The sequence below is a fragment of the Lissotriton vulgaris genome, chromosome 5, assembly GCF_964263255.1.
Source record: "Lissotriton vulgaris chromosome 5, aLisVul1.2, whole genome shotgun sequence".
In the NCBI taxonomy this organism is placed as follows: domain Eukaryota; kingdom Metazoa; phylum Chordata; class Amphibia; order Caudata; family Salamandridae; genus Lissotriton; species Lissotriton vulgaris.
In genome coordinates, this window is record NC_141693.1 from 1348281672 (window position 1) to 1348297992 (window position 16321).

Consider the following 16321-nt stretch of genomic DNA (forward strand, 5'->3'; position numbering starts at 1 on the left):
ATCGTCTCTACCAGATACATCGTTACCGAAGGTAAGTAACTTGTACTTCGATACTCATCTGTTTAACCACAATATTGTTTTCTTACAGTTTTCATTTAGATTTTTCTATCTCTCCCTGTCTGGGACCACTTTTTCTATGTTCTTTTCTTCCGACAGTGTGAAAAAGTTTCCAAGTGTTTTTTGAAAATGAAAAGTATTTTTTAATTAAAAACTTACTTACCCTATTATGAAAACCTGGGTTGTGAAATAAGTACGAAGTATAATTTTATAAAAAGTTGTCTAGATCTCCTTCAGTTGTCTTTTATTGATCATGTGTGTCCAATTATTGTCTTACACTCCTCTGTGTTAGGCCTAGGGTTGCTTGCCCACACTACCACTAATAGAAAACGTTGGGTTTTGCATTGAGCACTGTACACTTTTGAGGAACCCTTGGACTCTCTGCTTGGTATTACTGCCTAGTGATAATCTATACGGAGCCAGCTTCCTGCAACTACTATGCTTATCAAAGTGAGATTTTGCTTTATTTATTTGCCTGGGGCAGTGCCTTGCTCTCTAGGAGTGTGCACACGTACACACCCAACCCAGACCCAGGCCCTTTCCTTGTTGGGGGGTGGGGGGGGGGGGGCGGATGCATTTCCCACCCTCCCTCCACTTCACCCCCTTTATAACCCAATAACACCTTCCACACGCTAAGTTTTAGTACCTAGCTTGTTAATATTTCTTTTGTTGACAGCCACTCTGCAGTATTTGAAGAATCTGCACTTGGTGAACTGAAAAAAATACACCTGTTCAATCAGTATATTGTTGAAACTTGAGCTCTTGTTCTCAGGATCACAGACTGCCCGCGAAGGAAAATCAGGCTAGGCAATTCACTTAACCCTTGAAGCCCAGCCAACTCCTTTTTCTAATCCAATATCTCCAAAAATTACTAATGCATTTACACCAAACCACAAAGCCAATCAAACCAAATTCACTTTAGTTCTTTGTTTGATCATTATTTGAAGTCTACCTCCTTTCTGTTCTGTTATTCCAAATGTCATCACTCTTTTTTTATATTGACTGTGTATAAATACTACTACCATTAGAATTGGTCATGTTTTTCCACAGTGTTTATTTCCACAGATGCTTTATTGCTTTTTTTTAAAATAATATGTATATGTAATCATTTAGACTATAGTTGACTTGGGATATTTATTTTGAGATGAACCTCCTAACAATATTGTCTTGGATATGTAAAGTTGCTTAGCAAAAGATCTCCTCAAAGAATTTATATCATGGGTGTTTGCATTTAGAGCTTGTATTGCATGGAAACTTGTATGTTATGGTAAGCAAAGATGATTCATGTAAACATTTTGCATGTGCTAACAATAGGGTTATGTTGGTTTCTTTTGGGTTACTTTCGAAGATGTAATTTAAGCCATCCGGAACATTATCACGGAAGTTGTACAAAATGGCATCAGTGATGTTATATGAGCGTATGTCTATTTCCCATTGCACTTCTGAGGTTTCTTTTTAATCATACATTCTTATGAGCGAAAGAAACCATTTAGATTTAGTCATTTTTTTATTTGTTGAAAGGTTTCTTCCATGTTTATTAAAATGATTTATTCTTACCTCCCTATGTAGTAATAGACATATGCTACCCTTATTCAAGTACTAAGTGCTAACTAATATGTGAATAATAATTCAATTTGTAGAGTGCCCAGCTGCTTCGGAAGAAGCGTCCCAGTATTAGCTGTTAGCGGATTGTCTGATAATTGTCATGTTATGTTAATGGATACTTGGTACAGCACAACAACTCCACGGAGGGGCATCTTTTTTTAATTAAAGTGGATAGACTTTAGAGAATTGCAACTATTCAAAATGTGTTGGCTCTAAGGGTCCTAACTTGAGGGTAAGGTTTAAGTCTGTTCCTTAAGTATATAGGTCCTTTCTGGTTGAAAGCTCTGTAGGCATGGGGTTGTGCCTTAAACTGGAATGCACTTGACCACTGGCAATCACTGCAGGTCTTTCAAATAAGTTGTAACTGACTGCTGAAAAGGAATTTTCAGAATCAGCAGAGCAGATGCATTTTGAATAATCTGGAGATGTTGAATCAAATTAGCCAGAAAGCTCAAGTACAAGCTATTGGCATAATAGTACAATAGTTCAATTTGCTCAAACAAATATTCTAGACTCCTACATGTTCACTAGACTATTGCTCATTATTTAATGAAGCTACCCTTTGTTGCAAAGTTACTCTTTTTAGGTGTTCACCGAGTTTTTCATGTTTTTGAGACTCACCTGCTGGTAATCTTTAACTCTTAACACTGGGATACTGCTGTCCACTGTATGTGCTCTGACACTTAAAACATGTTGAAAATTGCTTAAAACTTGATTGTCACATTTGTCACGTTTAACTCTACCATAAAGCCATAATATCTGCCGCAGAAATACATGCATGGTATTAAGTTACACTTGTGCACTGTGCCAACTACTGTGTATTGTCTCCTCAAAGTACACCTTGCTGATCACAAGGTACAGTGCATTATAGGAGTGTGACTCGTGAACTTAGAAATGGCATGTGACTACGACAAAATCGTCATTGTCATGAGTCTGGTTGTACATAGCACATAGGAAAAGACAAAATATAACTTATGAACGTTATAACCTTTGGTCTGTACCAGTTACAGACTCCATTCAAAGACACCTTTTATATTTAATAAATATCCCATCTAACGGTGAAGCTAGATTTTTATTACATATATGGGCAATGTAACTTTTAGAAAGTTAACTTTACCCTGCTTCGAACATCTGGAGGCTAATTTGCGTTAACTCTCCTGCAATTTCCCAGCCTGTACTTGACCGCAATTGGGTGTGATGTTTTCTAGTGCCAAGGCGGGGCGGGGGTGCTTTCCTTCCCTGGCAGTAATGTCCGTTCGGGTGGCCCAGAAACGTAACTTTCAAAGGGCATACCCCATTACAAGCAAATGTAATGTGGCACTTGGAAAGCCGCAGCTTTTGTCCCCATAGAGAGGCTGTCCCCAGACCCAGTGGGGGATAAAGTTACCTGCACAACCAGTTTTGGGTGGCCACATAGAAGAACATGGCTCATTACCCTGACCATGTTTCTGGGTAGGCACACAAGCTTTGCACCAAGGGTGAAGGTTTTTCCCCCATCTTGGATTTTGAGAGAGGCACTGTGCAGTTGTTTGCGGTAGGGTAAACAGGAACTGCTGAAAAAGTGAATAGGGTTGCCCCATCGAACCTTTATCCCATTGGTTAGTGAGTGGCCAGGAGGCACTCCTACCCACTACCTGGTGCCAGACATAAATTTGACATCCTGAGGAACCTTCTGAGACTGTCTAGATCTGCAGAAAGTCATAAGAGGACTAGACCTGCTGTCTGTCCTGTGAGGAGCCCTGCTCCCACTTGTACTCTGGAAAAAGATTAACTCTACGGATCAGTTGACTAGACTTACTGTGTAGTTATAGGGACAGAGCAAGCTGCAAGAGGTCTTTTCCTGGAAATGCCCTGTTGCCTTGGCCTCTGCTGTTGGCCTCTGCCTGACAACCATATATTCTACAAGTTCCCACTCCTGATGTCCTCTGTGTCTTACAAGTGTACTCCTGTGGTTATTTGAGTGCTGGAAGAAAGTTTGGGAACTATGATCATCCTACAGAGGTGTAGGAAAAAGTATCTGTTTGGCAGCTTCACAGCTTTGGATTGAATTGCAGCTTTGTCACGCTGAAAGCTCCCAGCAGCTGGAAGTCAGTTTCTGCTTTGTGAATTAGATTTCCTTTCCCCACTTGTATCCAGTGAGGACTTCATTTTGGTATGCCTCATTTTGCTCCTAGATCCTGTTGTAACACTTCCATAGAGTATCGCTGGAGCTTTGTGGTTTTTGGGCGCGATTTTCATCTTAACTTTAAAAATTCTTCCCCCGTATTCGATTTTTGGTTCTTATTTTCCTCAAAAAATTATTCTCTTTATTTTAAGTGTTTGTGTAATTTGATTAGTTTGTGTGACTTTTACTACTGTGTATGATTTAGGCCTAACTCCTTCAGGACACAATATCAGGGATTGAGCACAGGTTTATTTTATTTAATTTGTCAGACGTCTAGCAGGTGATGGTTTTTTAGGTCTCGCGACCTATCAATGCACGCAAGCGCATTGAGCGGAGCGAGAATTCATGTCTGCAAAATCCTCGTCAAACCAAGGGCTTTCAGCCGCGGTTTTCTTGAAGTTCACATGAATCACGTGAGCAAACAAGCACGCGCATTCACGCCCAGCACAGCACATCAAAGGGCTTCGCCCAGCATGCGCTCTGCGGCTTCTCCTCCCCTGTCTCTATCACACTCTCATCCCCTGCTGCTTCACACCGTGTCGCATTTTTTTTTTTTGGCTGTTTGCATTTAACCGGCTCTACACCGTGTCGCATTTCTCCTCCCCCCTCCCCTTCTCTACTTCTCTGCCTTCCCTCCGTCTTGTTTCTATTTTGTCTTCTGCCATTTCCTTCATTTCATGTTCATTTTGTTCATGTTTTAGTTTCCGAGGACTGTGTGCTTCTCTCGTAGGCTCTCCCGCCCCCATCCGGCTTCCCTCCAACCATTTGCCACACTCCTTGCCTCTGTCTTGCCTCCCCCTCCATTCTCCTCCCCTCGCTCGCATTCCCGCCCCCCACCAGGCTCTCCCGCCCGTTTCTCTTTTTTATCTCGGTCTCTCGATAAACCTGTTTGCCAGGATCCTCCCCTGGGCATCGCACTCAGGATGTATGAGGTGCAGACAGGTACATTAAGGTTTATTACTAGACTGCACTAGACTACACTGTACAAAATACCACAGCAAGACTCCTAGCAAAAAAAACACATACATCGCGCCTGCAAAAGCGTGTGTCAGAAGCCACGTAATTAAAGAGCGCTCTGTTTAATGAGGAAGAAAACGAGAAAGCACGGAGACATTTGTGAATATGTCAACAATGCAAAATCAGCGTGTATTGTTGATTCACACTAAATCAAAGCTATTTAAGAGAGGAGGAAGCTATCGTGTCTTAACGCTTACCTGCCACTGCTGGCTGAAACAGCAGAACTGCAATCAGAGGGCAGCGGAGATCCTCAGACGGGAAATTACCTCGGTCGCCATAGAAACAGGCAGGGAAGCCCGTGCAAAGCAACACCGCTTCTTTTTTCCAATCAATGGGCATTCGCTACCCCGGACGATCAATTAAAAGTCATGGAGAATAATTATTTGACATTACTTATTCGCCCAGTTGTGCAGCACTGCAAGGTCGCCTGGCAGTTCCCCCCCCCCCACATACGCACCCAGTGCCCCATCTAAGAAAGCAGGCTCGGCCAGTCTCACTCCCACAAGCGGGGCAATTACTGCTAGCACTATGATACTACCGCTGCGGTAAACTCCGATAGCGGTAACTACCAATTACTGCGGGCGGATAAGTAATAACTTTTCGGTAATTAAGTTAATAGCGTTTTCTATCTAAAATATTCCAAAGCCCACCTATGTGCAACAACCAACTTAACCTAACCATACAGCAGGCGTTGAACACCCCAGCCAAGCTCATTTCTACCAGAGGCACCGCACTAGAACTGACACGCAAACAGAGGCTGTATGGAAAGGCGGAATCCCAGACTGACAACTGCTGTTCCATATAAAAACGTGAATATACCCAAGGAAATTACTTGCATAGGTACACAAACGGACTAAATAGTGGAAATCACTGGTCAAAACACAATAGCAAAAAAAGAAATCAAAAGTCCTGCCTTATTCTGGAACTCTCCAAAAAGTTGTGCCACTTTATGAGCAGTCCCGTCCCCATCAGTAATGTTGCAACTACTCCCCCCCCACGCCCCCCCCACCTTCACCCCAACAGCCGAAGACCCATTAGTCCTCACAACCCTTATGTACTATCCTTGTGGTTGGTTTGACCTTTTGCCTTGTCACTACCCCATGAACACCAGAGCACAGCCAGGCATTTGGTGGCTACCTGAAATGTTTCAGCATCTTAGAGGGAGAGAGCACCACGGGAAAGCACCAATGCCTTGATGCACTATGCTCACTCTGTTAACCTCGAGTGACTGCATAAATGTTTTGGCATTTGTGCACCCGACACTCTGAAGCAGCTACAAGATACAGGCAGATTTTAAATTACGCAAACACCTAAAAAACAGTTGTAAGCAGTCCGCCACCAAGAAAGCCTTTTAGCAGGAGGACTGAGACTTATAAAATGACGGGTGCAAGTCACACTTTCTGGGCCAATATTTGGATTAGGATAAACATGATCAATGAACAACCCCTCTGTATAAACGGGTTCAATATGCACTGCTTAATTATCTAGGGTTCAGCAAAATGTATCAATCATCACTACATATGGATGGAAGAAACAAAGTCCACTTTAAACATCCTCAGACAAGATGATCCAGACATGGCACCAGATGGAATTTAATTCACTAATCCTGGTGAAAAGGGCTGAAATGGCTATTACCAGAGGATGATAGTTAATTAAACAAGCACTGGCCTTGCCAATAGGTCTCGCAGTAGGAAAGTTGGAGCTATTACAATTGCAAATAACAATGCCTTTTATTTTTGTTTACATTTTAAAAACATAAAGGGCTTTGTCATTTACAAAACCAATAGCTCCAACTTTCCTACTGCGAGACCTATTGGCAACGCCAGTGCTTATATTCTTTGAGGTGGACTCCTGTCCACCCTGCAAATAATCCACTGTCTTGCAGCCTTGATAGAGAACTAGTATTACAGGTAAGTAATGGTATTGCCTTTGATATTGCATGTATGAAGAGTTGCATACATACCATTAGAGCGTTGTCTAGCTGTATGTTCCAGTGTATTTACACCTAGGTGCATTGAGATGAAACTGACAACGATCCGCTGTTACAAATAAGAATTCATGTTTGTGATCTGTTTGGAGATTTCATTGTGTCCTAATAAACAGTGAAAATGTTTATTCTAAGAGCCTGTAGTATTTAGAGTTTCATTACTGTTTGAGTATTGATTCATAAATGTTGCAACCAGTTTCTCCATCCTGCTAACATGACATGATATGGATGTACATTTTTCTTATAGTGAATTCTGTGGAGATGTTGATAGCCTAAACTTAGGAGATGTTGTAGAGTACAGTTTGTCTAAAGGAAAAGGGAATAAAGTCAGCGCTGAAAGGGTTAACAAAACAAATGCAGGTAAGAAGGAAGTTTTTTTGCTTCACATAAGTTAAGATGAGCCAAATGTAATATATACAGATGATACTACGAATCTTTCTAATTAACTTGACAATATCCTCCTGGTTTGAAACACTAGGTATCATATTCAAGATGGGGATTGGATTTGACTTCCTTATCTTTTATTTTGCATGTAAATAGTAACACTGTGCTATTGGAGACGTTAAACACTTTAAAAATGGCTGTTGCCACTTTGGGTCAAATTTTCACAGATTAGTAAAGCCTGGGAGGCTGCAGGTCAAACATTAGTCAAATGCAATTCTTCAAATATCTTCAAAAAGCACTTGCATTACAGCTAAAATCCTTCGGAACGTTTGAGTGCCTAAACAGGTGCCTCTGGTCTTCTACCATAATTATTAAATGTATAATTAAAAGTTAAAGCATGTAATATTTAAACCATTTGGCCTCTTGGAGTGTAGAGTTTTTAAATATGCTGTAAATTTGGAATAGTTGTTGAAATATTTGGCTAGCAATACCATGTATTTCTGCCCAGCCAGTGTAAGACTTGTACAGTATCAAGCGGTATGCCTTGGTAAGCTCAGATACACATGTGAGATACATCTAGAAGTTAGAAGCTTAAGGGATGATTCACGTGCAATTCGTGTTTTTAACTAATATTTCTAACAGCAGTTTCCTCATGTTTAGAATATCCCCATGTACCAGACTGACTACGGAAGATTGTTCAGCATATCCCCTGTGTATTGGTAACTAGTCTCTTGCTTGTGTGACTTGGCATCAATTCCGTTCCACCCCTGAAGTAATGGCTGGAGCTGCATAGAATCACCTCTGAAGCTCTCTCCTAACTTTTTCTGGTCAGTTGTGACCTACTCAATGTCCAGCACACTATCCATCACAGTTCCAGCCACGTCTGTCCCTGCCCGATATTGCTGAAGGAGAATGCCGATCCGGTCTGGTCAGACTTCAAACCGAATCAGTCTGGACCTCTCAGAAGTCTCATCATAGAAGTTTTGGCGCACCTGGCCCCAGTTCATTCTGCCTCAGACAAGCCAGCACCTTCTCAGGAGCCGCCTTCCAGCACTCTAAGATAGCACTCTTACCAAAGTCAACCAGCTTTTGGTGGTGATCGGGATGAATTTCTGCAAAACTATAAGCATAATTTTCGTTTAGATTTACAAGAGGCCAGTGGATTGGGCAGTTGAACTCATGGAAGAGACTGCATCTTTCACTATTCATTTGGCAAGCAGCTAAAGAGCTGCAAAGTCTTACATTCTGGGTAGATCTCACCTGAGCCCTTGCTGCCATTCAATGAAGACCTGACTGACCACATCATGGTTAGCTATAGAGAGTCTTGGCCTGGGAAATAAGAACTGATGTTACTCCCAATGGGAATTACCTAGACGTGGGTCCCTTGCTTGCTGCTCCACTGGATTCAAGCTAGCCAGGCTGACTAGGGGTGATGGCCCGAAACCGGTCCCAGGATGCTAGTATCTGAAGGACACATTAGTGAACAGTGCCACCCATGCACGCTGACGTCAGTTCTTTCTTTTTCCGCGCCAGTAAGCGCAGATCCGGATTGAGCACGTACCTTAGTCACTTTTTGACTACTCTTTTGAGACTTTTGTCTCCCCTTTTTTTCTCCTGGTGCACGTAGAGATGCCTGGCTTCAAGTCTTGAGGGTTGTGCCACATGTCTGTGGTGAACCCTCACGATGTGTGCCTCTACTGCCTGGAGACCGACCACGACTCCCGAGACTGTCATGCCATGGCCCGAAGGCCTTGCGGGAGAGGCGCCGGAAATTGCTGGAAGTCTGCATTCCTCTCACCACTGCTCCGGTTCTAGGGGCCGTTCCCGAGACCACTTGAGGGACCGGAGCTTTCGCTCCTCTGGCTCCAAGTCTTCGCCTTCGGATTCTGGTTAGCGACTCCATAGAAAAGAAGTCGACGTAGCGTGTTCGCTCTCTGATGTCCTCCGTCGCTCCCCAGAGGCGGACGAGGGGGACAGGGGCTCCACCCCTGCGGCTCCTCCGGAGCCTGGGAGTCCTGCAGCCTACCTGCTATACCCGGGTCGGTCGGCGACTCCCGAACAGATGCAAGAGTTTCTTGCTGCCATGGACTGCCTTTTTAGGCCCCGTGCTCCTGCCGGCGCGCCTTCGGGCCCCGCGGACCAGTTTCCAGATCCTGCTGGCTTGACGGCTCCGCCACCAGCTCCTGCCCCAGCGCCACAGTATCCTGCACTGCTGGATCCGGCCCGGCGCTATGAGGTGCAGCGCCTCCGGTTACCGGCGCCGCCCTCAGCTCAACTAATGGCACCGCACTTGGTCCTGTTTATCCTGCCCCGGTTCCTAGACCATTTTATTCCTGCCTGGGACCCGAATTGGGAGGCGGCTTCGGCCAGGCGCAGTTTTCGGCACCGTTCCCGATGCTGTTTGTCCCTTCTCCGGCTCTGCTGCCACTACCGGCCCCCTCCAAGGCGGTCGACGACTGGGACGGGTCAGAGGACATCCTTGCCCGGCAATGTGACTAGGAACAAGATTGGGTGGACGAGCGGGTGAACTTGACGTTTCTTCTGACCCGGTGTTTGCCTCTCCTCAGCCTACTATGGAGGGGGGTACTTCGTATACCGTGGTGCTGCGTCGGGCTGCAGGGGCTCTTAATCTCTACTTCCATATGGTGGCCCTCAAGACCAGTCTCCTTACGGAGGTGCTGCAGACTGCGTCTGCATCGTCAGAGCCGCTGCTCCTGTTCAATGAGGCCCTCACCGAAGTCCTCTTGGACACTTTGTTGCGGCTGCCCACAGGAGGGCCAGTGGATAAAAACGTCACCAGGCGTCATCGCCCGGCGCCTGGTGATCCTGCCTTCCTGACCACTCACCCTATGCCTGAGAGCCTGGTCACTCTACGTCGCAGAGTGCCTTTCCCATGGCTCCGCCGGATAAGGACTCTACACGGCTGGCGCAGTTTGGCAAGAGGTTGTTCTCCTCTGCCGGCTACGGTTGGTTAACACCGCCTGCTTGTTGGGCCATTACTCTCACGCGGTTTTGGATACCGTTTCTCAGGTCTTGCCTCAGTGTTCTGAGAAGGTCCAGGCTGTCCTTTCCCAAACGATTGTTGAGGGTGAAGGATGCGGCTAAGTTTGCCATCAGGTGTGGTTTGGACACCGCTGATTCGTTAGGAAGGGCAATTTCCACAGCTGTGGCGTTGCGGCGCCACGCCTGGTTGCGTTCAACTGGGTTCCCGCCTGAAGTCCAGGGCTTGCCTGTAAGTGAGAAGAACCCTGCTACAGTGGTGTACATGATTGGGCGTGTCATTGTTGTTGTAGTAAATTGCACGAACTTTGGTTGTGTCCTCACTTGGTGGAGGCTTATGGTGGTTCCCCACTAGCATGTAGAAATAGTGATTGGGTCTTGTGGTGTGTTTTCTATATATAATTTTCATAAGTTGATTGTGATTTGGCGAGGATTAACTTTTGTCCACACTAGTTTTCTAGTATCCATATCGTTATAGTTTAGTTTTGGATATTTGATGTTGTTTGTTTTACACGTAGAGCACGGTGGATGCTGGAGAGGGATCGTGTAGGTTGGACTAGAGGGCACCGAGTATATGACTAGATCCTGTTATCTAGACTTTTTATTGTTATATGTATTTCTAGGTTGTTTATCGCCCTGTCCTGAAGAGGCCAGACTTATCGGAAGGCCGAAACGCGACCGCGTCGACACTTTCCATATGGAGGAGTCCCTGTATAAAAATTAATTTTGGAAATTATTGCCTCATGACACACTTGTAGATTTAGGTTCTGTAAATTTGTGCATTGAACCAGTGTTGTCCGACTACCTCCTAGTGCACCCCCTATAACCTATGGAAGGGCACTTAGCCTTTGCTACAATCTTTTTTTCTAAGGGTGAAAAAATTGTTTAGTTTTTTGTGTTTTCTTTTGATTGCTGTCCTCAGTGTTTTGTTGTTGGTTGTATATAGGTGTGTATATATGAATGTATGTAGTGGTATGGGAAGTTTTGACACAAGAGAATATATATATATGACTTTTTTGTGTTTGTTAAAAAAAGAAAAAAAGAATTTATGAAATAAGATAAAAATAACTTTTGTGCTGATTATACAAAAAAAATAAAATATGTAATCATGTCCCCTTGTGCGAGTGATGATATATAGTGTTTGATTGATTTCATAGTGGACATTTGGCATAAAAATAGGTAAATTAGTTGTCCCCTATTTGTGAATAGCGCAGAATTTGTTCCTCCTTTTTCCATTGCTTCGTTTCTTGCAGGGCTCGCTCATGGACATGCCCTTTGATGGCTCCTGCCTCTTTGGCGAGAAGGCAGACCGTGCATTGGAGTGCTTTAAGGAATCGCGGGCCACGGCCAAGTCCTTAGGTCTTTCTACGAAGAACCCTGCCACTCCTGGCTTTCGTTCCTTTCATGGCCAGGGCAGAGGCACCCAGGCGTGCTCCTCCAGCAAGCCTGTATAGAACCAGCCTCAGCGCGGCCGTGGCTTCCTGGGGGGGCGGGGTCTGGAAACCAGCGTGCTGGTCAGTCTACCTCTACCCCCGCTGCTTCCACCTCCAAGCCTTACTAATCTGAGCTTCAAGAAGCACCCCACGCCAGTGGGTGGCAGGGTCCACCACCACCTCCAGGACTGGCGGCAAATTACATTAGACAAATGGGTGCTGCAGATAATCTGCCAGGGTTACTCCCTTCCAGTCCTCCCTCCAGCCATGCCACCTCAGTGCCACTGCTTGTCGGGGGAACATTTGGCTCTTCTCCGACAGGAAGTCACGGCCCTCCTGGTAAAGGGGGCCATCGAGTGCGTTCCTGGTCCAGAAGTGTGGAGTGGTAGTTATTCACACTACTTTCTGGTCCCCAAGAAGGACAAGGGCCTGCGTTCCATCTTGGACCTCCGGGACATCAATCGCTTCCTCCGGAAGGAGAAATTCAAAATGCTGACCCTTGCTCCGGTCCTGGCTGCCATCGACCCTGGAGACTGGGGGTTGCGTTTAACTTGCAGGACGCTTATTTTCATATTCCCGTCCTGCCGGGCCACTGGCGTTACCTGCGGTTTATGGTAGGCCAAAAGCATTTTCAGTTTGCTGTGCTACCCTACGGCCTTACCGGTGCTCCTCTGGTGTTCATGAAGGAGATGGCGGTAGTCGCGGCTCATCTGCACAGGTCGAGGTGTCAGTCTTACCCTACATCGACGACTGGCTGTTGAAAGCAGGTTTGCCCCAGGTAGTCATCCACCACCTCCAGACTACGGCCGACCGCCTGCATTTGCTGGGGTACTCCATCAACGTGCCGAAGTGGCACCTGAGTCCCTCTCAGAAACTCCCCTTTATCAAAGCGGTTCTGGATTCGATTCTGTTTCGGGTTTATCCTCCCAATCAGTGAGTCTGGGATATTCAGGCTTTGCTGCCGATCTTTCAGGCTCTATCCTGGATTTCGGTCAGGATGACCCTCTGGCTTCTAGGCCTGATGGCTTCCTTCATCCTGCTGGTGACACATGCCAGATGGCATATGCAGGCTCTGCAGTGGGACCTGAAGTTCCAGTGGGCGCAACATCAGGGCAACCTGGCCAACCATGTTCAGATCTTGGAGGGCACTGCACAACAGTTGCAGTGGTGCTCACAAATCGCGATTGGGTCAGTGGCAGATCCCTCTCCCTTCCCCAACCGGAGCACACAGTGGTGACAGATGCGTCCCTTCTGGGATGTGTCTGCCACATAGGAGAGGCGGAGATCAGAGGCCTCTGGTGGAGTCCAATCTCCACATCAACCTTCTGGAGCTTCGGACTATTCATCTTGCACTCAAAGCATTCCTTCCCTTGTATGGAGAAGAGTAGTGCAGGTGTTCACGGACAACACCACCACCACCAAGTGGTACTGCAATATACAGGGCCGTGTGGGGCCCTGGACCTTATGTCAGGAGGGTCTCGGCCTCTGGACATGGCTGGAATATCAGGGCATATCCCTGGTGGTTCAACACCTGGCAGGTTCCCTGAACGCCAGGGCGGGCGAACTCAGCCGCAGGTGCATGATGGATCACAAATGGCGTCTTCACTCGGAGGTTGTGCAAGGTCTCTTTCAGCAGTGTGAAGAGCCTTGGTTAATTCTATTCACCACCGAAGAGAATGCTCAATGTCGGCAATTCTTCGCATTGAAATTTCCAAGGCAGCACTCGCTAGGTGGCGCTTTTCGTCGCTACTGGAGTTGAGGTCTATTGTACGCCTTTCCGCCTATATCACTTCTGCCCAGAGTGCTGAAGATCAAGTGCGACTGGGCCCAAGTCATCCATGTGGCTCCAAATTGGGCACAAGAGTCTGGTAATCCGAGCTGCTCGACATGGCCATCAATCCTTCGACCTGTGTGCCTCTTCTGGAGGATCTTCTGTCGCAGAACAGGGGACAGTACTCGACCCGAGCCTGTACAGCTACTACCTCCTTGCGTGGAGATTGAGCTGCAGCAGTGGACGTCTTTTGACCTGCCTCCTGAAGTTTGCGATGTAATTTTGGTAGCCAGGCGTCCCTCCACTAAGACGGTATACACCGGCCAGTGGAACAAGTTTGTGGCATGGTGCACAGCAATGGCTGTGAATCCCCTTTCTGACCCTTTTTCTGAGGTTCCCTTGTTACTTCTTTCTTTAGCCCAACTGGGCTCTGTTCTGGGCACTATCAAGGGCTATCTTTCGGCCATCTCTGCCTTCCTTTGGCTTTCAGATCAGCCTTCTCTTTTCAAGTGCCCAGTGGTTAATAGTTTCTTGAAAGGCATAACTCATCTCTTTCCTCCTATGCACTTCGTTATGCCTCAGTCTGACTTGAATCTAGTCTTAACCTATTTAATGTGCGCTCACTTTGAGCCGCTTCACAACAGTCCTTTGAGGCTTCTGATGCTTAAAACTGCATTTCTGGTAGCCGTCACATCTGCCAGGAGAGCGAGTGAGCTCCTGGCTTTCTTCCAAGCCTCCTTTCCTATCTGTCCATCTGGACTAAGTGGTTCTCAGGACTCGTTCATCCTTCCTTCCATAGGTTGTCACTGCCTTTCATATCGGGCAGACTATCACTTTGCCCACCTTCTTTCCGCCTCCGCAACCTTCGAAATAAGAAGAGGCCCCACCGTCTGGACCAAATACGTGTGCTTTCCTTTTATCTGGATCGCACAAAACAGTTCCAGGTGGATGACCAATCACTTGTTGGCTACGTGGGCGGGGAGAAAGGTTGGGCCGTACACTAGCGAACGATTTCTCAATGGGTCGTTTTGTGTAAAAAAAACATGGTCTTCTCTGGCTAAAAACGAGCATCTAATGGGGCTACGAGCCCATTCCATCAGGGCGACAGCAGCCACTACTGCCTTGGGAAGAGGAGTTACTCTACATGATATCTGTCAGGCAGCTATGTGGGCATCACTGCACACATTTACGAAATACTGCTGTCTGGATAGCCAGCCCGGAGAGACTGCTTCTTTGGCCGTTCTGTTCTCCAGTATTTTCTGGTTTGATCTTGGTTCGAAGACCCACCACCGGGGTTGGTATTGCTGGGGTATCTATTCTAAGGTAAGGTATCTAACTATTGTGTTTCTTTTAGATCAGCAAGTTACTTACCGTCGGTAACAATATATCTGTAAAACATAGGTTATAGATTCCTTACCGCCTCACCCATCCTCCCCATCTGCAAACGGATTTCTAGGGTTAAGGATATCCTTTCGGGGTCCTAGTTTTATGCACCAGTGGTCAGTGTGAAACGTTTCTTCCCTTCACATGTAGTCAAAAGGTTCCTAGTGGGGGTAAAAAGAATTGCACCTCCACATGGAACCTGAACATAGTTCTAACACAGATGATGAAAGCACTGTTCGAACCACTACACAAAGCAACGCCACAAACGCTCACAACTGCCTTTTTAGTGGCAATAACATCCCTACGTAGGGTTAGTGAACTGCAGGCACTAACACTACAGGAACCTTACTTCCAAATACATAGTAACAGGATTGTCATGAGGACAGATCCTCAATTCATACCAAAGGTGGTATCAAAATTCCAATCAAAGAGTACAAATACCAAGTTTCTTTCAAAATCCAAAGGACCAGAGCAGACAAAGCTATGAATACACTTAATGCAAGAAAAGCGGCAATGTACTACATTGAAAGAATTAAGGAATACAAGTTATTTGTATCCTTTGCAAGCAGTTTTCTGGGAAGACCAGTAACTAAAAACACTATTGCAAGATGGATAGTGCAAGCCATATAATTATGCCACAGGCAAGCAGGACAAGCCTTATGAGGTGCCCCACGGTCACATTCAACAAGAAAGAAAGGAGCAACTATTGCATTTCTAGCTAACACCACAATTAAAGACATCTGCATGGCTGCAACATTGTCTTCGGTGCACACATTCTCAAAGCATTACTGTGTGGACATTCAAATGAACAAAGAAGCACAAATAGAACACAACGTCTTAAAACATCTATTCACAAACCAAGGTTCATCTTCCACCCAGCCACCACAAGACTAGTAAACCACTACGAATTATATTCACAACATGTGAATCTAGAAAAGATTCACGCTGCAAAACGAATAGTTTCTTACCTGTCGGTGTAGTTTTGCAGCTTGAAGAATTTTCTGGATTCACTAGCGAACCCACCCTCTTCTGCCAAGAAAGATGAAAATAGGAGGAGAGGGGAAAAAAATCTGAAGATGGCCACCAAAGGTGGGAGCTTCTGGAGGAAGCCTGTCGACATAACAGAAGGACACCAAATGGTGGTACGTCGTCACACAAAAATAAGCATTTGCAAGAGTTTGAGTTATTGGCATTTTAAATGACAATGCCTTTCATTTATGTGCTTACCCACTGATATGCAGATCTGCATGCACCAGAAAGCAGACAAAAAGAATGAGGGAAATATAATTAAATGTTAACTAATGCAAGTCTTCTGACTAAAAGCCAACACCGACTGGCGTCTCACAGGTGTCCTGATCTTTGAGCCATTGTGTTTGTTCAGTTTTGCAAACCAGATGGAAATTGTATGTTGCATATAAACGAAAGTCTTTCATAAATTGACACTTTAAAAAGCATAACAAGCTCTTACACATTCATCACCCACAAAAGTAATTTTAGTGTGTGTAAAAGTATCAAATTAC

At 45.5% G+C, this 16321-nt stretch overlaps 1 protein-coding gene across 1 annotated transcript in view; it reads left to right on the forward strand.

The window, feature by feature from the left end:
• Window positions 1–16321, forward strand: part of CSDE1 (cold shock domain containing E1) — a 689720-nt gene that overhangs the window by 401532 nt on the left and 271867 nt on the right. Inside the window, 1 exon segment of the mRNA XM_086923281.1 lies at window positions 7078–7190. Coding sequence (XP_086779407.1) covers window positions 7078–7190 — 113 coding nt within the window.